This window comes from Ascidia mentula, chromosome 6 (assembly GCF_947561715.1).
Source record: "Ascidia mentula chromosome 6, kaAscMent1.1, whole genome shotgun sequence".
NCBI classification, from domain to species: domain Eukaryota; kingdom Metazoa; phylum Chordata; class Ascidiacea; order Phlebobranchia; family Ascidiidae; genus Ascidia; species Ascidia mentula.
The window spans coordinates 11,963,539-11,989,113 of NC_138571.1; the positions used below are offsets into that span (position 1 = coordinate 11,963,539).

Below are 25,575 nucleotides of genomic sequence, written 5' to 3' on the forward strand. Positions count from 1 at the left end.
CCGACATTACGCCATTACGCTGCTGATTCGCTCAAAGCGGGTCGTCTTCAATCGGCGATTTGAAGGTCATCCGGCACCTTAATTTCAAATTTGTTAATTGCATGTTGTAGAGAATTAAATTTCCGTTCTCTTGATATTGGTCAATATTGGCACCTATTGCGAGAACGCCGAGCAGAATTGTTTTAGTAGGGAAGTTTTTCGCATGCCGACATTACGCCATTACGCTGCTGATTCGCTCAAAGCGGGTCGTCTTCAATCGGCGATTTGAAGGTCATCCGGCACTTTAATTTCAAATTTGTTAATTGCATGTTGTAGAGAATTAAATTTCCGTTCTCTTGATATTGGTCAATATTGGCACCTATTGCGAGAACGCCGAGCAGAATTGTTTTAGTAGGGAAGTTTTTCGCATGCCGACATTACGCCATTACGCTGCTGATTCGCTCAAAGCGGGTCGTCTTCAATCGGCGATTTGAAGGTCATCCGGCACCTTAATTTCAAATTTGTTAATTGCATGTTGTAGAGAATTAAATTTCCGTTCTCTTGATATTGGTCAATATTGGCACCTATTGCGAGAACGCCGAGCAGAATTGTTTTAGTAGGGAAGTTTTTCGCATGCCGACATTACGCCATTACGCTGCTGATTCGCTCAAAGCGGGTCGTCTTCAATCGGCGATTTGAAGGTCATCCGGCACTTTAATTTCAAATTTGTTAATTGCATGTTGTAGAGAATTAAATTTCCGTTCTCTTGATATTGGTCAATATTGGCACCTATTGCGAGAACGCCGAGCAGAATTGTTTTAGTAGGGAAGTTTTTCGCATGCCGACATCACGCCATCACGCTGCTGATTCGCTCAAAGCGGGTCGTCTTCAATCGGCGATTTGAAGGTCATCCGGCACCTTAATTTCAAATTTGTTAATTGCATGTTGTAGAGAATTAAATTTCCGTTCTCTTGATATTGGTCAATATTGGCACCTATTGCGAGAACGCCGAGCAGAATTGTTTTAGTAGGGAAGTTTTTCGCATGCCGACATTACGCCATTACGCTGCTGATTCGCTCAAAGCGGGTCGTCTTCAATCGGCGATTTGAAGGTCATCCGGCACTTTAATTTCAAATTTGTTAATTGCATGTTGTAGAGAATTAAATTTCCGTTCTCTTGATATTGGTCAATATTGGCACCTATTGCGAGAACGCCGAGCAGGATTGTTTTAGTAGGGAAGTTTTTCGCATGCCGACATTACGCCATTACGCTGCTGATTCGCTCAAAGCGGGTCGTCTTCAATCGGCGATTTGAAGGTCATCCGGCACTTTAATTTCAAATTTGTTAATTGCATGTTGTAGAGAATTAAATTTCCGTTCTCTTGATATTGGTCAATATTGGCACCTATTGCGAGAACGCCGAGCAGAATTGTTTTAGTAGGGAAGTTTTTCGCATGCCGACATTACGCCATTACGCTGCTGATTCGCTCAAAGCGGGTCGTCTTCAATCGGCGATTTGAAGGTCATCCGGCACCTTAATTTCAAATTTGTTAATTGCATGTTGTAGAGAATTAAATTTCCGTTCTCTTGATATTGGTCAATATTGGCACCTATTGCGAGAACGCCGAGCAGGATTGTTTTAGTAGGGAAGTTTTTCGCATGCCGACATTACGCCATTACGCTGCTGATTCGCTCAAAGCGGGTCGTCTTCAATCGGCGATTTGAAGGTCATCCGGCACTTTAATTTCAAATTTGTTAATTGCATGTTGTAGAGAATTAAATTTCCGTTCTCTTGATATTGGTCAATATTGGCACCTATTGCGAGAACGCCGAGCAGAATTGTTTTAGTAGGGAAGTTTTTCGCATGCCGACATTACGCCATTACGCTGCTGATTCGCTCAAAGCGGGTCGTCTTCAATCGGCGATTTGAAGGTCATCCGGCACCTTAATTTCAAATTTGTTAATTGCATGTTGTAGAGAATTAAATTTCCGTTCTCTTGATATTGGTCAATATTGGCACCTATTGCGAGAACGCCGAGCAGAATTGTTTTAGTAGGGAAGTTTTTCGCATGCCGACATTACGCCATTACGCTGCTGATTCGCTCAAAGCGGGTCGTCTTCAATCGGCGATTTGAAGGTCATCCGGCACTTTAATTTCAAATTTGTTAATTGCATGTTGTAGAGAATTAAATTTCCGTTCTCTTGATATTGGTCAATATTGGCACCTATTGCGAGAACGCCGAGCAGAATTGTTTTAGTAGGGAAGTTTTTCGCATGCCGACATTACGCCATTACGCTGCTGATTCGCTCAAAGCGGGTCGTCTTCAATCGGCGATTTGAAGGTCATCCGGCACTTTAATTTCAAATTTGTTAATTGCATGTTGTAGAGAATTAAATTTCCGTTCTCTTGATATTGGTCAATATTGGCACCTATTGCGAGAACGCCGAGCAGAATTGTTTTAGTAGGGAAGTTTTTCGCATGCCGACATTACGCCATTACGCTGCTGATTCGCTCAAAGCGGGTCGTCTTCAATCGGCGATTTGAAGGTCATCCGGCACCTTAATTTCAAATTTGTTAATTGCATGTTGTAGAGAATTAAATTTCCGTTCTCTTGATATTGGTCAATATTGGCACCTATTGCGAGAACGCCGAGCAGAATTGTTTTAGTAGGGAAGTTTTTCGCATGCCGACATTACGCCATTACGCTGCTGATTCGCTCAAAGCGGGTCGTCTTCAATCGGCGATTTGAAGGTCATCCGGCACTTTAATTTCAAATTTGTTAATTGCATGTTGTAGAGAATTAAATTTCCGTTCTCTTGATATTGGTCAATATTGGCACCTATTGCGAGAACGCCGAGCAGAATTGTTTTAGTAGGGAAGTTTTTCGCATGCCGACATTACGCCATTACGCTGCTGATTCGCTCAAAGCGGGTCGTCTTCAATCGGCGATTTGAAGGTCATCCGGCACCTTAATTTCAAATTTGTTAATTGCATGTTGTAGAGAATTAAATTTCCGTTCTCTTGATATTGGTCAATATTGGCACCTATTGCGAGAACGCCGAGCAGAATTCTTTGTATTAGACTAGTTTTTCGCATGCCGCCATTATGCTGAATCGCAAAACCAGGCGATTTTTTTTATTCGCGATTTTTTTGATTGATACAGCTGCGGAAAATGTTGTTTAAATGTTTTTTGAGGTTTGATCTGCTTGCTCATCTCTGTAATTTGATTCTAATCCAAAAAAAACAATTTTTGAGTAAATGTCTGTTGTACCTTGTAGAATGTGGCAAATTTGCAAAATTATTCTGCCAGAATTCTGCCAGAATGAGGGTGGTGAAATGTTTTGTACCGATTGCAGTCAACCGTGACCAGCATAGCGGTGTTTACTGTCAACCAGTTCACCACAAAAAACGAAACTACTCATTTGTTGCAGTCCGTATCGGTAGTCGGTCCACTGTTGTGTTGATTTTTACTGTTAATACTTGAATTGGAAATTAAATGAGCAAAACTAACAATGTCCACAAGCATGGGCGAAATGTATGTACCAATTAAAAACCTTTTGAAACAAACGATTTATGATTTAATAACCTTTTGGTTTTGTCCGTGCCCGTGCCATTATTTTTCTGTTGTATACTGTTCATCTGCGTAGTTGCTTTTTGCGCAAAATACATTTGATTTTATTTTGATTTAGGATTCATTACAAAAGTTAACATTTAATTTGTTGTAGTATTTCAGCATCTTTTTTTATGTGTATGATTTGTCAGCAGAACGAACGTAGACTTTAATGCAGGGATTGTGATAACATCTCTTCACTCCGAATAACATTTGTGTCATGGTTTAATACAAAGTTAAACTATGGGGGAAAGGAATAAAAAAATTCTTTTGGAGTTATTGCAAAAACCTGGGAATAATGTCTGTGCCGACTGCTCAATGGAAGGTGAGTTTAAAATGTAGCTTTTTGAGTTTTAATTATTCTTACTTTATTTAAGACATAATTTTTGATTGTTATGTGTCGTTGTGTTTGATTGCTGGAGGATAATTTTGTTACTTATAAGTTGATGTTGCAATTGGCTTGTTTAGTTTATCAACACCATATTTTTTGTTGATTACGCTTCTTGATTGCAACATCTTTTCATTTAACCCTCATTTGTTTTTTCATTGGTCATTTTATTTACATTCATTTGTGCATTTTTTTAAACAACACATTATTCAAAAGCCTTTGCGATGTTCATTGTAATTCAAAATCGTGATAAATAATTCTGTTATCATTGCTAAATCAGGTTTTTTTTTAACAATGCTTATTGGCATGTAATTGATTAAATGATCAAATGTAACTTTTGTGATCTGTTTTTAAAAACATTACAATAATTTAGACTAATCATTTGCCAATAAAAATAATATGTAGTCATTACTTTTGCCGGTAGTTTATACTGCATTTTGTAAATATAGATGCTTGCAGCTAGCATTCACTGTTTCTTCTGTTGGAAGAAATTTCATAAGCCTGCATGACCATAAGGTATCAATTTATGTTTGTTTTGTTTCTATGTTTCTGGTAAAATTGCAATGGTCAAAGTTTTTTTTATGTTAACAATGAACAAAATAGAAGCGTAATGTAATAACAAGTTCATGGGTGTACATGTTCCTCACTTCGCTTCTTCAACCACATTGTGTTTATGTGTTGTTTAACATTATGTTTATGTGCCATATAATTTCTGTTCAATTATTTATTGAGCACTTAATAAGTTATTTAATTTCATTTCTTGTTTGCTGTATTACTGCATATTATGCATTTGGTGTGATGCCACTCCAACCCATTGAACACAATTACATGTAATTGACAATTTAGCGTTAATTTTCTCTCATTCTCAGGTCCTGAATGGGCGTCAAGTAATATTGGTGTATTTATCTGTGTGAACTGCTCTGGAATCCATCGAATGCTCGGGACCCATGTGAGTCGAGTTAAATCATGTCGACTTGATCAATGGGCGGATGATGCCGTGCAGGTGTGTACAAAACCACAGTGATAACGTATTAATTGCTTGCTTTTAAAAGGCCCGTATATGTAGAAAATATGTTTTAGAGCTGGTTAGATATGTAATAACAAATTTATCAATATGTTTTAGTCGAAAGGCAAACACAACTAAAAATGGTTTGTAATGTTTCAGACAATGTGTGAAAAAGGAAACGATGCGGTGAATGCCATACTGGAGCGCCACGTTCCTCTATATTACAAAAAACCTGCACCATCCGATCCACAGTAAGTTTGTGGAGTGAAGTTCAATGGTGTAAAAGTGTTGAAACACTATTAAGTTAACAACAAAATAAAAATATTTTGGCCAATGCGAACATATGGACATGTTGATTAACCTTGCAATAACCTACTTTATCTGAACAGTATACTTGGAAACAACTTTTTTTTCTTTTATTCTTCGGTCCTACATGGTTGATAATTACCATAGGCAATGTAGCGGCATTGCTGTAAAACAAACATTTTCATTGGCCATGACTTCAGAGTATACAAAGAGCATTTCATTCATGCTAAGTACGACCGCAAAGAGTTCGAAACAGAAGGTGGCACCGCTCATTATGAAACTGGAAACAAAACAGGAACCCTGTGGAAGAGGGGAAAGGAAGACAAACAATTTAAACCGCGAAGATTTGTCCTCAACGCCGACGATGGGACTCTAAAATATTATGTCAAACAAGATGTAAGTGTCACTCAACATACCACACTGCATTGTTTTTTTTAGTACCACTGTTATCCGGAAATCATTTCTAAATTATATAACATCTTGGGGTGTAAGGTTTGGTTTCATTTAGGTTTTTGTCATAAATGCTCACATATTGAAATCTGGGTGTGAATCGCCAGTATCAGATAATATTTCAGATAGGGACAATGCATACATGTAAGCATGTAATGCCGTAATTAGTATACACACACAGTTGGTCTTTAGGAAACTAATGCATTTTATGTCTTTGTAAGGCAAAAGAACCAAAACAAACAATCCTGCTTGCCTCCCTAACTGCGACATTAGCTCCGGACAAAATCAGCCATCCCAATGGCCTTCAGTTTGGATTTATGACTGACAATTTAACAAGACAAATCTATGTGTATGCTGATGAGGGAAAAGTAAGTGTTGTTACAATCTACAAATTGACGTATCATTTGACAAGTTTTGTACTAATGTTTTTAAGCATGGTTACATTTACTTCAACAGAAATTTTTGGCTCTAAATTGTGTGAAATACAAAGAGTGTTAAGACCATAGGCGTCGATTTTTTAACGTTTTGTAAAATATTAAGGGTGACTTTTCCAGGTTTTAGAAATACGCAATAAACAATTCGTCAGTCGTATCGCCCCAAACATCGGTTAACGACGCAAATTCTGTTTCATGTCACTTTGTTAAGTAACAATCCACGAGACACGTGTTTGTTCTGATTGTAACGGTGACAATACAGGTCATTTGAAACTAGCTTAACGCATTGTATAATATATATATGTGTTTTTTCTGGCAATAATTTTTAGTTTAAACGAAATCCAGGGGTGACAATGCATGCGTTGTCACCCATGTTTGTTTGTGAGGGGTGACATGTCACCCCTATATCGACGCCTATGGTTAAGACATTTTTGTCACTTACATTGTCGCATAACTGATGTCAGAACTGTAGGAAAACTTCTCTATTTTGTTAACCCACTCGTGAGTATGTGGTTTTCCACTGTGGTCTGTGGCCTTGCCTCGTTTGACACCACGCTAGTATGCTTTGTTCAAATTGTATTAACACCCCAGAGCATTTTAATAAATTACTTTTAAAGTTTACAAGCCATATCTTAAAGATTGCCAAACCAAGAGAATTCACTTCTTAGACATAAGAATGATACACATTTAATCATTTAAAGCCATATCTTGTGGGTTTAAATGTTGAGAACCTTATTTCTTCACAAACAAAAGCTTTGTTTGTGAGGGGTGACATGTCACCCCTGTCACCCCTATATCGACGCCTATGGTTAAGACATTTTTGTCACTTACATTGTCGCATAACTGAAGTTAGAACTGTACAAATACTTTATCGATGTTGCTTTTTTATTATAAGCAAAAAAACATAATTTCATTTGGCAACTAGCTATCATCACTGTAGTTTGTGTACGGTTGTGGCAAAAATGTAAAAAACATTGAACATACATCAGCATTGGCTAAAGTTGTACGCTGTACCAAACTGAAACTTCTTGACATATTTGCCCAAAGCCTAATCAAACAAGCACTTTATTGGCCTTTCATGGCAGTGCAGGCTTTTAGCACTTGTAAGTTAGTTTAGTAGTTGTGGTTGCAGCATTTTACAATTTTTCACAGCCTGATTAATCATGTTAAATAACTGCTTCCTGGAACAAAAGTAGTAAAACGCTTCCACGACTCATAATATGAATGATGTTGTTATTGATCAACCACTTATCATGAATAATTTTATAATTGTCCTTCATATAAGCATGCTTACATTCTTTGCAAATAAAATTGCTGCAAAAGCAGTAGCAATAAAAGTATGATTCAAAAGATATATTTTTACTTAAGACGACTGATTTTTGTCACAATATATACACTAGTAAAGTCACATATTGGTGAATGCTGTGGGAAAATCAATGAAGCTCAGTAGCTTTTCAATTCTTTCTACTATTGAATTTGTTGTAGCAGTAATTAGCTTGCAGCTATATGTGATGTGTTATACAACTTTACATGGTGTGTCATATAACTTTTGCACACTAGCCACTGTTTTTCCTGCGCCGTAGGGGCTCACCTTGAGAAAAAAATCTATTACTCTGACTAATGTACAATAAAAAAATGAAACAAAACCAACTGTTTAAGTGACAGTTTATGTCCATGCATTGGGATCTCTTTGCATGCCGATCTCAAACCAAATTGACAAATTGCATATTTAACACTGCTACGTTAAGAATAAGCATCCCAAAAAGATTTTCCCCAAACCAGAAATGGTATCATGAATTCTGAAGGGTTATAAGCCTACCAAGTTGTTGTGGTTCCTGTAGGCTGTCTCACTGTCCAGTTATTTAGGTGCAGTTTACCACTCACATGAGTCAGAGCCTGTACAGTTTTCATTGTGACATCATGGGCTTGCTGTAATGTAGCTTCATTTGTTTGTTTCAAGGCAGCTGTTATTGTTATTTGTCTATTCATCAATGGTGAAATTTGAACCGCAGTAATAAGTCCACAAAAAAACTATTAAAAGGCTAAATAACGAAGTTTAAATTTTTACTATAAGTGGATACATGCAAACATTCCCAGCATCTAATGTTTTGGTGACACAAATGATGTGATAAAGGCACCTGGTACAGGTAAAATCCAAGATTGAAACAAACGGTCTATGACAGAGGCGTCCAATCTTTTTGCATCAAGGGCTAGAAGCGGTCTGGAAATAATGTCACAGGCAACTTATCAGGGAATTTATGTTCTTGTTTTTACCACCTGTTTTGCAGATAAAATTATCCAATCTAACAGATGGTGTTTACAACGCTTTATGTTTTTGACTCAAAGCGATAACACTTGCCAATTATTTTTGCTACTGCCCAAATAATGATGCAATAAATGCTTTGAAATTTGGCAAACAAGTTACTCCATTTCAAGAATTGTACTGCAGCAGCCACACAAAACCTCTTAGTGGGCCAAATATGGCATGCAGGCCATGGGTTGGACACCCCTGGACTATGGCCTAAAAATTACCACATGTGTGTGCTGCCATAACACATTCTAGTACACAATTTTTTGGTACAAATTTCATAAAAAAAGTACTCTAGTACAAAAATTTTAAAAGTTCAAAGACTAAGAAACTTTTTAAACTTAGTCAGATGCTTTGTTTGTAGTCATGTATATACAAATAAGGCAATATTGTGGATCACAAAACATACATCAATCCCACAGCATTATAACCTAGAGTGGTTGTTTCCTAAAAATGCATTGTTTAGTGATAAAATAAAACAAAGCAATAATTATAGTGCATGGAGAATTATCTGGAAGTATATTAAAAGCATAAAATTATACAGGTTGACTTGTGCCAAATAAATGATATCCAAAATCTACAAATGTTTAATATCATCATTTTAATTTATATCCACCATTATATAAAAGTGAACTTTGTTTCCTTGTGGCATTTTAATGACGTCAGAAATCATGGGGTGTTTGCAAAATATTTTTAAGGCAGGGTTTTTTTACATTGATCTTAAGAATGCATATCACATCCTAATTGTTTCAAAATATGCCACTACTCCAAAATAAAAATTGTCTTGCATTGTAGTTTGTTATAATACAGGTAAAAAAGTGTAAATTCTATTATGAATAGGTTTAAAGCCAAATATGTCATGCTTTGATAAAACAATTAAAAGCTCACAACAGCTATTTAGTCTTTTGTAAACATGTGATTTTGCTTACACAATGATGTGTATTAATTGCCACATAGACATACTGTTGTCATTGTTTTGCAGGAGACAGTCGACTGGTACATCACATTACGTGCTGCTGCTTCTCAAATTTTACAAAAGACTTATCCCGGCATTGGAAATGCTGTGGTAACTATCACTCGTTGTTATTTTTGTTTTTTTGTCTGTGCTGTCTTAAATAACATAGCCCCAGGTGACGTTTTTGTTTGAAAACTATGTAGATTTTAGAAAGGATGAACAGTCATTTAGGAAAAGAAGGCTGGATGCTAAAAACTGGACCCAAGGTGCGTGTTTGAAGGATCTCTGAATATACAATAGCATACTTAAGACCACTAAGACTTAGTTTTACAAAAAGTTGATCACATAATGATACTTATTAAAAACACTTTTATTGCTTCTGTTCAATAGGTTTTGTGTGTAGCCTTTTTTGATGATCCATATACATACAATGCAACATAGTTTCACAAACAACAAATTAGTGTTTAATGTATCTTGTGGTGATAGCAGTATTACATACAAAACACATTTATTATCAGTTGTGAGCAAACACACTCAATTCCATGTTGTCGTTATTGGTGTGGGAATAAACAGTGGAGAGGCTTGTCTGTGATTCATATCATTATGTGTTTCAGCACACCGAGGCATACAGGAAAAGGTGGTTCACCCTGGAGAAAAGGAAACTTCTCTATTTTGTTAACCCACTCGTGAGTATGTGGTTTTCCACTGTGGTCGGTGGCCTTGCCTCGTTTGACACCATGCTAGTATGCTTTGTTGAAATTGTATTAACACCCCAGAACATTTTAATAAATTACTTTTAAAGTTTACAAGCCATATCTGAAATATTGCAAACCAAGAGAATTCACTTCTTAGACATAAGAATGATACACATTTAATAATTTGAAGCCATATTTTGTGGGTTTAAATGTTGACAACCTTATATCTTTCCATCAAAAGCTTCCGGTAATATGCTACGAAAAAATAATAAAATTTGGGTAATTTATTGAAGAGTCTTAACAATATTATTTACCTTTGCCTACAGGACGCTTACCCCCGGGGTGAAATATATCTGGGCAGTGGCACTGATGGTTTTATGGTAAGGGATGGTCTTCCAGCAGGTCAAACAGAACAGGGTTTTGGTATAACCATAACAACTCCTGAGAGGTTAGTGTTCTGAAAGTCAACAATATAAAGACGACATTTTAACTAACTTCTGTTTTGTTATTATTGCGTGGTTGCATAACTAACTCCAAATAAACAAATTTGTGAAAAAAAGACCACTTTAAATTTTTGGGTAAAAATTAATAGTTGTTAGGTAAACACACAAGCAATCATGATTAATTGTTCAAGTTAAGTCTATCATTATAAATCGAGGGTTGGAAAATAAATGTAATTGCTTTAAAGTTACATGTTTGTTTCAAAGTTAGATTGTGTAAAAATTATGATAGTAACCTGCACTTTTATTCTTTGCACTTTCTCTTCTTGATACTAAACCCTTTTATTTGCATTTGGACCTGGTGCATGACATAATTGTATGTTGTTGTTTGTCGAGTAGTTTACTAACATGGTGTCACAATGTTTTGCTGTATATTGTTTTGATTTTTTTATGGTTTGCATAGAATTGTATTCTTACTAACTTTCATCACTGAGAATTGTGATCCTACCAAGTTTCATAGTTGTACATGAGTGCTTGTAAAATGCTTGCCAATTCTGTTAATAGAATTGTGTAATCTGTGTTCAACCACTTTTTATATGTTGTGTTAGAATTGAACAGTTGCTATTCTTTTATCCTGTATTCTAATTCATTGCATAGATTAATTAAAAACTTTTTAAAATGTTCAACACTTTATTTGATAACTGGTTATCCCCCTTTGTCAAATGTAACCAAAAATGACCCATTTTGATGATGACAATACATGGATAAAGTACTGCCCTTTAGGCCTTTTACATCAATGTTAATTGCGTTAGTTGCAAACATTTGCTCTGACAGTCCATGAAAACAAGATTAAGGACTTCTTAAAGGGAAGATTTTTTATTTTTTTGGACTGTGGACAGTTGTAAACAATGTACAACATGTTTGTAATTGAAACTTAATATTCCCAAAAATTATATCACATGGACTTGTAAATTGACATGCAATTTTTTTTATATCATTTTTAGGTGTGAAATCAGAAACATTTTGACAAAATTCCAAATAACAGTGGACTTATCGACATATTTTGCCCAAATAACATGAAATCATTCAAACCAAATATTTTTTTAACTTCAGTAATATTTGTAACGATGATACTTGTTTTCTGTTGCCTGATGTTTTTTCTTCTCGTTTGCACTTGCAACTGTGTTCAGCTTGCGCATGGAAGCACTAACAAGCGTTTTCTTCAACAAATAAAAGCAGTCTTAAATTTCATGCAGGGATTATTTGCTTTGTTGTGAAGACAAAGATGAACAAAAGGCGTGGATCACAGAGATAAAGAATATAATGACAAGACCACTGACTAGTCAGGAGACTGCAGGTGAACATAAAGTTCAGATGAAATCAAAGAAAAAAAGGCCTGCATAAAGAAAAAGAGCCTGAATAAAGAAAATAATGTGACAAAAGCTGTAACAGCCAGCTGGCATAAAACTATTGCATTTAATGTTGCAAAAAGAAAAAAAATCCTCAAAAGTATGCCTACATGGCACAAGTGAATTTAAAAATGAAATGATGTTTCGCTGTTGCAACAACCCTTTCATGCTAAGATTGACATGAAAACTGACTATTTCGTTTGACTTTTGCTACCACAGACTTGGCTGATTACAAACTGACTTACCAGCACAGACGCAAATCAACAGTAAGAAACAACTTTACAAATCCTACTGGATGGAGATAAGCAAAATCATGAGGTGTCTTTATCACTTATACCCTGTTCTGACTGTGTCTTCCTTTTTTATTTGCAAATATTCCTATCATTTTCTGATGCATTTATTGTCAATTACTAGTGTTATTTACTAGGTGTGACCAAATCTTAATGATGTTTACCAGCAAAATATTTTTGTAAGTTGATATAGCCTACAACAATTTAATATAGGTTACCACACAAAATTCTAGCCAAAATTTGTGAGTGTGTTTTATTTTTGGGAAAATTTTCAAAAATTACATTTAATGTTTACACACATTTTTTGCAAAAAAGTACAATTTTACACAAACAGTGATGTTGCTAATCCTAAAACCTGGTAATTCAACAAAATTTACAACACCAACTTAAAAATGTTTTGGTTGGTAATAAGTTCAAGCACCATAAAGTCATGGTTTTTTATCAAACTTGTTAGTGGTGTTTCTTATCCTATCCACACTGCAGCAACTGAAAAATACGTGCAATATTTACATGGCCCAACATGTCAATTTAAGCAAACCACTGTATTATTAAACTTTTAGGCATTGCTTCTGGGCATGTTTCGCAAATGTAGAAGTTTATTTGCAGTACTAGAAACTGGCATTTTTGAGGCACCCTTGAAAAGTATATACTTTGACAAACTAATATTAATTGAACATAGTTAATATTTATGAAAACTGTTCATACAGAAATCATTACATATAGTATGAATTTCCTAAAATTGCTGGTGTACTTTATTCTTCAAGTTTTTATTGTGACTTGTTTCTATTTTATGTACTCAGAAAACTGTGTTGCTTTGCATGTTACCTTGTACTTTTTATCATGGAAAGCCGTTTATTAGTGCATGAAATAAAGTTTATGAATACGAAACCACTGATGTATTGTATAGTAGACTGGGCTCGGCAAAAAACTTGCATAAAAACAATATTTTAAGAAAGGGAACAAAAGGCAATGAGATTTTGCACATGGTAAGGCTTATTCTAATTTTCTATCATTTGCGAAAATGACGTATGAAAACACACTATAACTACGGCTACTTATTTGTTTCCTCTACGAACAACATCTTTAACCTATGTTATTAACACTTGATTCCCCCCCCTCCCCCTAAAAGAAGAAGTATGTAACGATTTTGTTTGAATAAATCATGGTTGTCTGAACAAAGTAACTTATCCTTGATATTTGAGTTACAGTGTAGTGTGGAGTTTTCCTATTGGTGTTTCTGTTGTGTACTTCGCAAGCTAAGTTGTGTTTGCCATATTTCACAAGGTAAGAGAATGGAGAAAACTAAACGATATAACATGCAATTGACAACCGAAAACAATACGATTTGCTCAAGACTCATTTTTTGGTGATAATTGCTGATGGTGAGCATCGTGTTACCGATGCTGAATTGCTGAACAATATTTGACATAAGTTTTGACGTCATTTCACAAACATCGTATCGATACGTCAAATATTTTTTACGCATATGACGTCATAATCCCGGTTGCTAGTCTCAAATGTTGCGCGAGCAGTCGTGTGTTATATTACAACGAGTTGCGTAGGATCGGTTCTCGGTTGTTTGTTGAGAAGGCAGTGTATGATTTTGAACAACGCTAATGTCTTACTCTACAGTTTACGTCACTTGGCAAACATTTTGTAGCCGTTGCATCAGCCATTGAGTTGTTTGCGTATATAAGAGCTGCAGGCCGCTGTGAAATAAGATTGCCATCGATCGAAGCTACTATTGGATGCACGGACAAACTTCACATTTTACTGTCCATTTTGACAAAGGGGTTTTATTTTCGTTTATAACTAAGAACTTTCCGAGGGTTTTAATCGGTTATTCTGCGCATGTGGCGTAACTATGCGGCCTAACTAATAACGAGATTATCTATTTCATCCAAACTTGGAAGTACTGTACTAATGCGGGATGCAAAACGTTTAGTCTTTACCCACAGGATTAGGTAGTTGTGATAAAAGCAAGAGCTTTCCACCTTACTATCCAAATTCACAAATCATTCTGCATATTTTTTTTGACAAATGTATTTTTTGTGCAAAATACGTTCATTTTAAAATGGTAGAAGGTGCAAAACATTGAAATTAAATTAACCTCAAGCAGATGCATTTTCAAAAATAAATACTTTTAATAATTGCTTACTTTGCTGTAGGGTACCTGAGAATTTCAACTTACTCACCCAAACCAATTTGTGATTCTTTGCTCCAGGCCACTGTATGTTAGTTTTTGATTGATTGTTTATTAAATACTTCAGTATGGCAGATGCTGACAAGTTGAACGTCGACAAAATCATTGCAAGTTTGCTTGAAGGTAAGAATAGTGACATACATACAGTTTGCAAAAAACTTTGCATAAATTAAACCTAAGTTTCCAACTATGAGTATTTATTTATAGTACGAGGATCAAGACCAGGCAAAAATGTGCAACTCACAGAAAATGAGATAAGAGGATTATGCCTCAAGTCGCGGGAAATATTTCTCAGTCAACCAATCCTGCTGGAATTGGAAGCACCGCTAAAAATTTGTGGTATGATTGATACAAAAATGTACTATATCATGTTTAACTAAACTGCACTAAACAATACACATTGCAAAAGTAACATTTTGTCCATTTGTAGAAAAATGCTGGTATTACTCAACTAATATGTTAAACTAGTTAAATATAATATTACTATATCCTCTTTGTGAATGTTGAGGTAGTTCAAAGGTATGTAATCACAATACCTTTTAAATAAATACTAATACAAAATAATATTCCGTTTTAAAAATTATGTCCAAAAACCACTAGGTATTAAAACTTTGTTGTGTATGTTGCAGGTGATGTCCATGGACAGTACTATGATCTACTTCGCCTTTTCGAATACGGTGGATTTCCACCAGAGTCCAACTACCTCTTTTTGGGAGACTATGTTGATCGGGGAAAACAGTCACTTGAAACCATTGCCCTGCTGTTAGCCTACAAAATCAAATACCCTGAAAATTTTTTCCTGCTACGAGGCAATCATGAGTGTGCCAGTATAAATAGAATTTACGGGTTCTATGACGAATGTAAGTGTTTGAATATAATTCTATTTTGGGTAAATAAATAAAATATACATATTTACCAACATATGAAATTATGAAAAATGGTATTATTGCCAAGTTTTGTTGAAAGAAGAATAAGACTTTTTAAAAAAAAAATTTTTTTTAAATTATGAAAAATGGTATTATTGCCAAGTTTTGTTGAAAGAAGAAAAAGAGCTACTTTTTAAACGAATTTGTGTTTGCTAAAAACAATGGTTTATTTGCAGGTAAACGAAGGTACAACATCAAACTATGGAAAACCTTCACCGATTGCTTCAACTGTCTTCCACTCGCAGCTATCATTGATGAGAAAATTTTCTGCTGTCATGGAGGTAAGCGGCGTGTAAAGAATAATAGTAAGGAATCAGCAAAAATTAACCTTAGCGATGCACTAAGCTTATGTTAAGTGAGACATATAACATTTCTTGAATTTCTAAAGCATTGTTTGTGTTACATAATATGTTGGTTAAACCAACACTGAACCACAATGTCACATTAATTTTTATAAAGACCTTGTGAAAACAGGGTATTGTTACCACTTATTTTGTCATTGTTGTGATACAACACCTAATGATGGCTAGGGTATACCGCTTTGTTGAGGTTTGTTTGGTAAGTATTTGTATTTTTTATTATTACTGGGCCAAACACCAAGATCTTGACAAACCATACTTATTTGGAATTTAAAAGAAAAATGCCAAACACCTATAGTTTGTTTTTAAGGAAGTCAATCATTTGTCAAACTATGGTGTTCATGACATGAATTTGTATAAAAATAGACTCCTATTTAAGCATCTATGCTAAAGTAATTATCAAAAAGGCTGTAAAATTACACAAAATCTATGCTGATTGTTAATGTTATAATATATCATATTAGTGGCAAATCCTGTCTTAGGACCAAACTCCTGAGTATCATCAGTTGGTGATTGTTCCCAGTGGGGTTGTTATTGATGTGCTTTCAATGCAGAACATCCATCTAATAAAGCCTTGTAGTGACCAGACAGGTCTTTTTTGCCAGGATTTAAAGACATTCAAAATGCAAAATGGCGAACAATGCAACAATGCCAAGAACCCAGACAAAAAAGTTTCACAAATAAATAGTGGTTTGGTTAAGAAAAGGGAAAGTATCCCAAAATGTAAAATATCACTGCAGTTGTGAAGTGTCATATAACATTGCACTTGCGCCATTTGTTAAAGTTCAACCAGTATGTAATTGCTCAAACAGTGTAACAAAATACAGCACTTTAAAACCTCTAATGGCGTAGTAAAACTGGATTGACAGCAAACATGGATCATGGGAAACATGCACTGCCTATATTAATATTTAATGAGAAGTCAAAACTTTATTTACATGCCCTGGTCTTGTCATTGCATACATTCAGAAGCTGTGAACATTTCACATTTTGAGTCATACACGAGTTTCCTAAAATATTGTGGTCTTAAAATATTTTGGACTGATCAACATAACCACATGCAGCTGCAGAAACTTTGACAGCTGTATTGGGAAACAGGTTTATTAAGTCATTGTAGTCCAAAAATTATTTTTAAGTTTTTGGCTGGGCAATACTGTGCCGCTTTCAACAAATGATTAATGTGGATTTACCACCAACACTTGCAATTTATAATGGATTATCCCTTGTATTAAACAAATCAATGTGGATGTATTTTTTTTATCTTTGGAACCAATATAATATGTATAAAGATTATGTATTAAAAAATAATGTTTGTATAAAATCTGCATATTTTTAGTATTTCATTGTTCTTTTAAGGTTTGTCTCCGGATCTTCAGTCGATGGAGCAGATTCGACGGATCATGCGGCCCACAGATGTCCCAGACCAGGGTCTGTTGTGTGACCTCCTGTGGTCAGATCCAGACAAAGAAGTTTCTGGATGGGGCGAGAACGATCGTGGGGTCTCCTTCACTTTTGGTGCTGAAGTTGTCACAAAATTTTTGCACAAACATGACCTGGATCTAATTTGCCGAGCTCATCAGGTGTGTGTGTTTTATAATTAGTACTGTAAAGTGGTAAACAATTGTGTAATGGTTTCTTGCAAGAAAAATATCTGATTTAAATGTCATGAGATTCATATGTTAAAACTTACTCTGAAAATATGCTTTTACCATAACAGGACATACATACGCCAATACAAATCTATGGGTTAAATTTGTGTTGGTATTGTTGCGACCGTCATTTGTGGAGTTTATAAAACATTTCCCTTAATTTCACATGGTTTTTAATTACCGTTGGTTATATACAACAGACAATGTTGCAAAATAGCTATAAACAGCCCAGTCAAAATTGAAACCCTTCCCAATGACGAAGCTTCTGTAAAGATTGAAACAGTTTACACAACAAACTGCTGTTGAATGAACTTTTTTCCTATTGCCCTGAAACGATTTGTTACAATTGCTCCTTTGTAATAGGATATTATTGTTACAGGTGGTTGAGGATGGGTATGAATTCTTTGCCAAGCGACAACTTGTGACTCTATTTTCGGCACCCAATTACTGTGGTGAATTCGATAATGCCGGAGCTATGATGAGTGTGGACGAAACACTCATGTGTTCCTTTCAGGTAATGAAACCCTGTTACAAGACAATTGCAACATTGTGTGATTGAGAAAATTTTGCCGGATGGTTGTTACTATCCATACATTGTGTAGTGTGGTAAAGTGTATACTGTGTGTAACTTGATAAGAGTAAGAATTTACTGAATGGACATATCAATACATAAACATAAATGTTACGACGATTAGTTTGATCAATTTACAATGAAACAATATTGATGATGGCAGTTTGGTTGTCAAGCTGGTGATGTTAAATTATAACCTTCACATAGAAAGTTATAGTCAGGGTTGCCACACCATGTGTATAAGATATGTGCTTATTTGTGCGAGTAGCGTTGTAGAAAATACGAAAGTGCTTATTTCTGAGAAATGGGCTTGTTTTGGACATGGGTGCTTAGTTTTCTTTTCTAAACATGCTTATTTTTTCATTAAATACGGATTATAAGTGATACTGCATATTGAACGAACTAGCCTGGCTAAACGAACAACATATAACTGCAGGCCTTAAAAAAGTTCATCATATAATTTACACTACACAATGCCCTACAAAATCAGGTAAATTTAATCAAATTTTGGCATCAAAATGCAGCTTATTTTGGGGTCATGACAGATGGTAACCCTTGGTTATAACTAAGACAATGCTTGGTCCAATTGTAACTTAAACAACATGTTCACTTATTTCCATGTATGTCTTTGTATTAGATTTTGAAGCCAGCCGATAAGAAGAAGTTTCCATACGGAGGCCTCAACGCCGGCCGACCTGTGACTCCACCAAGGAACGCGGCACCCAAAGCAAAGGGAGGGAAGAAGTGAAAACCAAATGTCAAGCACTTGTCAACAGATAACTCAAACAGACTATCTTCAATGTTTCTTGCAGGCGATGCAAATTGTCCCCAAGCAATTGTTAGACTTTAGTACTGACTTTTACCGAGTTGTTTCAATTTTTCATAGTTTTGTGCTTTTATTGTTTTTGTGCCAGTTCCTCAAAAGAAAATGCGTCACCGACAAATTTAAATTTTTTCAGCATTCATTTGGTATTGTTGTGAAGCCAAATGGATTTGTTCATATTCACCAAATACTTCATTTCTCTCATTTAGGTGCAGCTTCATCCTATACGTAGTGTATTGGGATTAAACCTATTTTTGGCGCCATGTCCTCACCCCCAAAAAAATTTTTTGTAAATACCCCGAGGTTAAGATCTCCTGCAGTTCGTGTTCCCCGTCATTTGAACGTTGTCGTACGATTTTTACCCAAGAATGGACGTACGCCTATGGTGTAGGTTGTTTTGAAGTTTTAGATCTGTGCATACGTTGTATAATGACCTAAATAAAAATTGCGCAAAAAATCTAGCGCATTGTGTTTTTTGCATATCGACGCGATTTTGTCAGAAAAATTGGATACGTTCTACGTATCAGCAAATGACGGTTTTGCTGTAGTAATGCATTGACTTACGACGGCATTAAGATTCGATTTTCTAAAAGGCAGGTATTACAATAACAGGAAATTATGTTGTTTAGGGCTCCCGTGACCTCAACAGTACATCTTACAACGATTGCATGTAACATATAGCTGCGTTGTCTGGTTTGTTGGTATAGAGATCTTCCGAGCACCCGTACCTTAGTTGGTAGAGCTTTGGACCTGGTTAGGGTCGAAAGTTCAGATCTCACCGGGAGCTTTGATGCTTCAGATCTTGCTCCGACTTGTCAGGAAAAAGTAGGAAACCCGACTAGGCTGTCATGCCATGTCTAAGCCTGTAAATCTAGTGATATCGATACGATAGCTGTTATCGTTTAAGTAAGGACATCCGCAGTGGGGCGATCCCGCCAATCATGTGATTACATGAAACTTTGCTAACTTAAGATATTGCCAAATTTATAGATCAATGAAGTCACACGTAAATAATATACGGGAGATACCAAACCTTTGAAGTAAATGAAACCAGACTCCGGACACAATTTTAGTGAAAAGGCCAGGAAAACCACTATTGTTTCAAGAATTTTAATAATTTGAACTGCGTAACAACCCTATTGACAAGTAATTTTCGTTGTTTGCAATGCAAGACAAGCTCGTGTTGATAAAAATAAACCAAACGAAAACTTCCGATTGAGTTCAACGGTGCGTGACTTGGCGAAGTATTTAATTTTTCTAATCAACATCAGTATATGACATAAATACTAGCAGATGTACCGTCTGGCATAGACAAAGCACGGTTTCGTTTGTTCTGGTGCGACCGTAGAATGTTGTAGTTTTAGTATTCTGTGATGGGACAACAAAACTGCCGGTAAATAATTCATGCGGAACCAGGGTATACTTCTGGTCCCTGCACTCACTTTCCAAAAAGCGGACCAATCATCCCATATGTATGTGATTTGTTGGAGAAACGTTACTGTGTTGTGTGCATACGCTTTTACCTAACTTGCTATCTGTTGCTTCAGATTCAGTGGTTTTCCAAAATGCCGGTAAGGCTTTGTGACGACATCTTTTGAAACTTCTTTCTTTGGCTGCTAAAAACTGTGACTGCCTAACTTGTTTATATATATATATATATTTTTGCTAATGGTTTTTGAAAGCCCGCCTTATATTAAAATGATAAGTATGATATTACTTGTGGGTTGTAGGCAAAAGGAAAACAGGGGACGAAGGGAGCAAAACAAATTAAGCAGGAAAATCAACAAACACTGCAATTTTACGCATCAATTGTAATTGGTGTCAACGTAAGTACAAGTTGTTGGGAACATAAGACTCATTGCAATTAGATTTTATGCAATTTTTTGTATAAATATTTTCCACAGGTGTTTCAATTCATTGTGCAGTTTGCTTCACATTATGATATTTTTCAAGGAAAAAATGTGGTAAGTTTTGGAATAACAATTTGAGGCAATAGCAAACATGAAACATACTAAGTTATTTTTTTTACAACTGCCCCTAATTTGCTTTTACAAATTCCACTACCATGTATTGTTTTACATTTCAACATTATTTCATATGCTTACAAAGTGTGTTATGTAGGCGTTTTTCATTTTTTCATCAGTCATTTATGCAATATGCGCTAAGACCATGACCTCAATGGCTTCGAGTGGTCTGGACTTAAACATGGAGTCAGGAATGTGCGAGTAAGTACCGTTACAACACCTTTGTTAGACTTAGGCCACTCAATAATAAAAAAACAACTTACATTGCAGACATGTGAAAGATATCTTGATTGTTACTGCCCTATGTCAAATTACAAGTTGCTACTCATTTTACTGTTGGCTTTTATGGTTGGTGGTAAGTGATAAAATATCAATAAAAACCAAATGTAGCTTGTCTTCAATAAAGCTGTGATGCACAGATACCAGCGGTGGCGCTACAAAAAATTTGGGTAAACATTTTGTCACCATGGATATTCCAGGAGCCGGCGGAGTTAACAGAGAAACAGAAGAAAAAACTGGAAAAGAAAAGAAGATAGCTTTGAAAACAATCATGTTTTTATTTTATCTAGTAAAAGTGCCTAGGTGTAATTTTATTTGCTGATTTGTTTTTCTGTGTGAAAGTAGGATATTTTCAATTGCAAAAGAATTCAAAATCCTGCAGTAATAGTGCTTTGTTGATTTTAATGAAAAGGGGGTTAACGATTTGGGTTTCAGCAAAAGAAGTTGTTGCATTTAACTTGCTGTTTTGAGTGGCTGTGTTTAAGAACTTACTTGATTAAATGTTGTGCTGTACTGTTTGTTTCAATTAAGATCGGTACTTGCGAGTTTAAAATAAAGGTGGCGAGCACTGAACTTGTGTAATGCTGAGTTTGGCAAAGAACAGAAAGTTACCTACGAGAAGCAGAAATAAAATTTCTGTGTTGAAACATCACATATTTAATGGGACTTTTAATGAAAGAGAAAATATCTAGCAAAATAAACTAATTTAATGAATTACCATTTGTTTGGATCGAAAATTGGATTTGTAAATGTGGATGAGAGACACCATACGTATTGCATGGTTCCTACGGCATAAATCACAGACTTTAATATTTATATATATGTATCGCTGGAGTAGTTACGCTTTTTGCGATCAGTGGCAAATCTGCCAGAACTTCTTTGAAGACTAAACCTATGCTTAAAATCACATATGGCAAATCGTCAAGAAAAAAAACAACAGTAAGTAAATGGTATATATGTCATCATAATCATACCTGTCATGTAAGAAACACTGAGTGACCTCCTCAGCAGGGGTTGATCGTCGTTATCCTGATCTCCAAAAAGCGGATTGTGGTTACGCCGACCGAACTCTGCCACGGTGTCAGTCGATGTCGTCTGATTTTTTGCAACGTACATAAAATTCACTTTTGTTCATGCAAACTTGCTGAACTTCAGAAAAATGCAAGCAATGATTTTAAAAGTTAATTTAAATCATTGAAGCAAGGAAATAAGGTAGTGCATCAAATAATCTTTTTACCCCGTTGTAGCAATTTGTATAGGCCTACCACCGACAACATAATATTGGAAAGTCAAACTTGTCCATATCCAAGCGTTTTGGACATTTTCAAATACTCTTTTCCAAACGCAGGACAAACCACCGCACAGGGGCGCCTGACTCTTTTTATTGCTGACGCGTATTCGCCATATGCTGAAATCATTCGCGTAAAACAAAATAATATCTATGGAGCGGAAATTAAGGATGTCTTTCAGTGTTTTTTTTTTAAATATTCAGTTGATTGATTTTAATCACCAAACTTAGGTTCCGTTGCATGTAAGAGGATTTATTTTTTCGAGGACCTCCAAATATGCTTTGTTTCGCATCATTTAGATTGCATGCGCCCCCGTCGAGGACGACTGCACTGAATACACAAATTCCTATTCCCAATTTAGTTTTTGAGTGCAGTTAGGTTAGGTGCAAAATGCTAGACGCGTAATATAGGACACTCAATAGAAAAGCCAAATCTGTAAGATGTTGCTGATTGTCAGTATGATATATCAAATGACTTTGAGATTGACTGTATGAAATATACTCACCAACAGACTTAAAGTGTAAAACTAAATTTTCTCGAGTGTGTGTTTAAAAACTAATTACTTCTCTCCTATACAGATTGGTTTAAGATTAGTTGCATATAATCAAATATACGTTTGTGAAGATCAGCTAAATCTTCTGGCGTATAGGTAAGACTGAAAACTCACGCAAAGTCTATAGTTTGTTGCCTTGTTTGCAATCAGTTGCTTAAAATCTTTGCTGATTAAAAACTTACCGAATGGATAAACCAGCTTTTCTTTAGCATTAAGAATGAAATTACACGGAAAAGAGATTAACAAAGACATATCGCAGAATAGATTCTAATGAAAACATTGGACGTTTTCGGGGCGTCGATATAAAATAACTCGTTGGCTATACACTTACTTGGTATAACCAGCAACGTGTGACATTTAAGCACGTCAGTGGTTCTTGAACTCAACGCACTTGCGACGCACCATTCGTAAATCTATCAGCAAAATTTGTCTCATGATGTTTACAATTTTTTAGTCGCAGAAGGTGGACCTAACTGTTTATTTGTCTCCATTTTGTGAAAGAGGCGATTTTGGTTGCAAATGTAGGCTCCCCAACGCCATAGGAAATTCGCATCGACGCACTGAGCGTCGCGACACAGTGTTTGATAACGGGTGGAACGCATACAAATGAACAGACTATTGCCATGTGAAAAACGGGGCTGTGCTTCTTAGTAACGCTACGATTCTGAAAAGTGAAAAGTTCCGCCTGTTTTCATGGGCTACGGGAACAGGATACTCGTGAATATACAAAGCAGCGTTACCATATCACCCTGTAACTGAACAACAATTGCGACAGTGACAACAATATTTTTCCGCAAACGCCGTTTTGCAAAGTTTGCATTAGGTCTGGAGGACAAAGGTTCTTGTCGGTCGTTGACCCCACTGCCAGGCAACAACTATTCCCCTTGTCCTAAGTATCTGTTTACGGCAGCCAATTGGACTGTTGTTGTTCTTGTTGTAGAACTGGTTTTGGATTTTTTTTTCGTTTTGGGATTTTTGAAAGAGGCATAGGGTACTAAACGGAAGTTTTGCAAACTGATACACCATTGAATTCGTTTGTTTAGTTTAATCTATCATTTATTATGTGAAGACATTTATCAAATGACGATTATTTCGCGGTTTAACAAGTAACGTATAAAAAGGAAGAATCATAAGTTTCAACGAGCGGGAAAAAACGAACATTTTGTGTAAATACACCAGCAACTCTTGTAGTAATCCGCTTAAAAGATAGATGACCTGCTGTTGCACCCGAAGTGCCAGATGCATGGGCTTGCTGTTCTTTTGTCCAATGCGTGCGAACGATGCAGAGGCAATTGTATGACGCCGAGGGCAATGGACGTTTTGCAAGCCGACATGTGTTGTGATACAAACAGCTCGTGCGAGTAACGCAGATTTAAGGTTAGTTGGTTTGTGTGTGTGTACATGTAGGTCAGGTTGTTGCTGTTGTGCAAGGTGCTGGTGATAAATGTGTATTTCGCAGAACAGTGCACTATTGAGTTCCACTTGCAAAATGTTCTGTGTTTAATAGGTTTAGAACGAGATAACCCAAGCAATTGCAACCCAACCGAGTAGCCCCCGATTGGCGTAACCCTATCTTGTGTTGCGTGGCTGCCATCAAAATAGGTGGTAGGAACGTGTGATGTGATAACGTAACGCGTTAACCATTGTGCGAGGCGCGAACATTTTGCCCAATATCCGCCTGCTTTTCAGGAATTGACATGAATAAAATGAATCACTCAGAGCCGCATCCATTCAGGGCCGCATTGCACACGTGGTATGCCATATAAACTAATACCGCAATTACTACAGTGCACATTACGTGTTTCGCTTTGGTAGCTGTCAGTGGATATAGATTGAAAAACTATGCTGGTACGATGCAGGGAATACAAGCTAAGAATAAAACGACAAGGAGTAAAGTATGAGGGTAGATATATCATATATAAACAAAGAAAGTCTTACTGTGTTTTGTCGGCGCAATGTTCGTCATCGGCACCAACTTATCAGGGAAACAGTTGTGCTGATACGACCGTTGATACTTCGCGAAGTGCGCATAAACGGAGAGTTTACTAAGCCATAGATTACTGAATACAGTTTTGTAGACATCATCAATTATATTGGGATATCTGTGTTGATGCATTGTTGTTTGGTAAACAGAAGCTTAAGTTCGTGTGCCAAGTGTAATTGAACTTATGTTAGTTCACTAAATCATATTTCCTTTGCTCGGGTGCCATCATGATTTGCCGCTGTAGTTGGGTAGCACACAGCATATGAACAAACATTTAAATGCATTTTTGCTTCAGAAACATATCAGGCATGTCAAATTCTGACCGCAAATTTTGCACGGTTACGTTCTCCTTAACCGCTCACCAACTGTTCAGCATGGTGGGCGTTTCCATATCTCCGTTTGGTGGTAAACCGATATCCCAATCCTTTCCTTTTCGCATCCACTATGTGGATATAGGAAATTGTGGTGTCACCGTTCATCATCGGTACAACACTGTGCCACGCGTTATCACTTATTATCGGCCTGGAGATACTTGTAAGTTGAGGGTTCCTGTGTTTGGAGTTTTGGTTCAGGCTGTTGCTGGGTCACCGTTTAGACAATCACATGTTAAGAGTCTTTTTGTGTCTCCATAAATTTGTGAAACGT

The 25,575-nt window shown here is 36.2% G+C and overlaps 3 protein-coding genes across 4 annotated transcripts; all 3 read left to right on the top strand.

Moving 5' to 3' along the window:
- Nucleotides 1-3,549: 3,549 nt before the first annotated feature.
- LOC145905482 (arf-GAP with dual PH domain-containing protein 1-like) lies at nt 3,550-13,152 on the top strand. Of its 2 annotated transcripts, XM_082992695.1 has the most exons (12): nt 3,779-3,914; nt 4,427-4,493; nt 4,847-4,980; nt 5,143-5,234; nt 5,490-5,685; nt 5,961-6,107; nt 9,464-9,547; nt 9,640-9,702; nt 10,051-10,122; nt 10,458-10,579; nt 11,828-11,928; nt 12,200-13,152. In XM_082992695.1, the coding sequence occupies exons 3-12, from the start codon at nt 4,912-4,914 to the stop codon at nt 12,283-12,285; spliced, it is 1,032 nt and encodes a 343-aa protein (XP_082848821.1). In that variant the 5' UTR covers nt 3,779-3,914; nt 4,427-4,493; nt 4,847-4,911; the 3' UTR covers nt 12,286-13,152. The 2 variants fall into 2 exon arrangements, with proteins under 2 accessions (XP_082848820.1, XP_082848821.1); XM_082992694.1 differs by lacking the exon at nt 4,427-4,493 and having other exon boundaries at nt 3,550-3,914.
- A 1,290-nt stretch (nt 13,153-14,442) lies between these two features.
- On the top strand, nt 14,443-19,262 carry LOC145906739 (serine/threonine-protein phosphatase PP1-gamma catalytic subunit B). The gene is made up of 7 exons (XM_082994192.1): nt 14,443-14,596; nt 14,681-14,812; nt 15,103-15,333; nt 15,576-15,680; nt 17,115-17,338; nt 17,787-17,921; nt 18,616-19,262. Exons 1-7 carry the CDS (start codon nt 14,542-14,544, stop codon nt 18,724-18,726), a joined length of 993 nt encoding a protein of 330 aa, XP_082850318.1. The 5' UTR covers nt 14,443-14,541; the 3' UTR covers nt 18,727-19,262.
- Nucleotides 19,263-20,266: 1,004 nt separating this feature from the next.
- Nucleotides 20,267-21,677, top strand: LOC145906219 (transmembrane protein 208-like). The gene is made up of 6 exons (XM_082993644.1): nt 20,267-20,372; nt 20,532-20,627; nt 20,706-20,765; nt 20,923-21,026; nt 21,096-21,180; nt 21,245-21,677. Exons 1-6 carry the CDS (start codon nt 20,367-20,369, stop codon nt 21,359-21,361), a joined length of 468 nt encoding a protein of 155 aa, XP_082849770.1. The 5' UTR covers nt 20,267-20,366; the 3' UTR covers nt 21,362-21,677.
- Nucleotides 21,678-25,575: the final 3,898 nt, after the last annotated feature.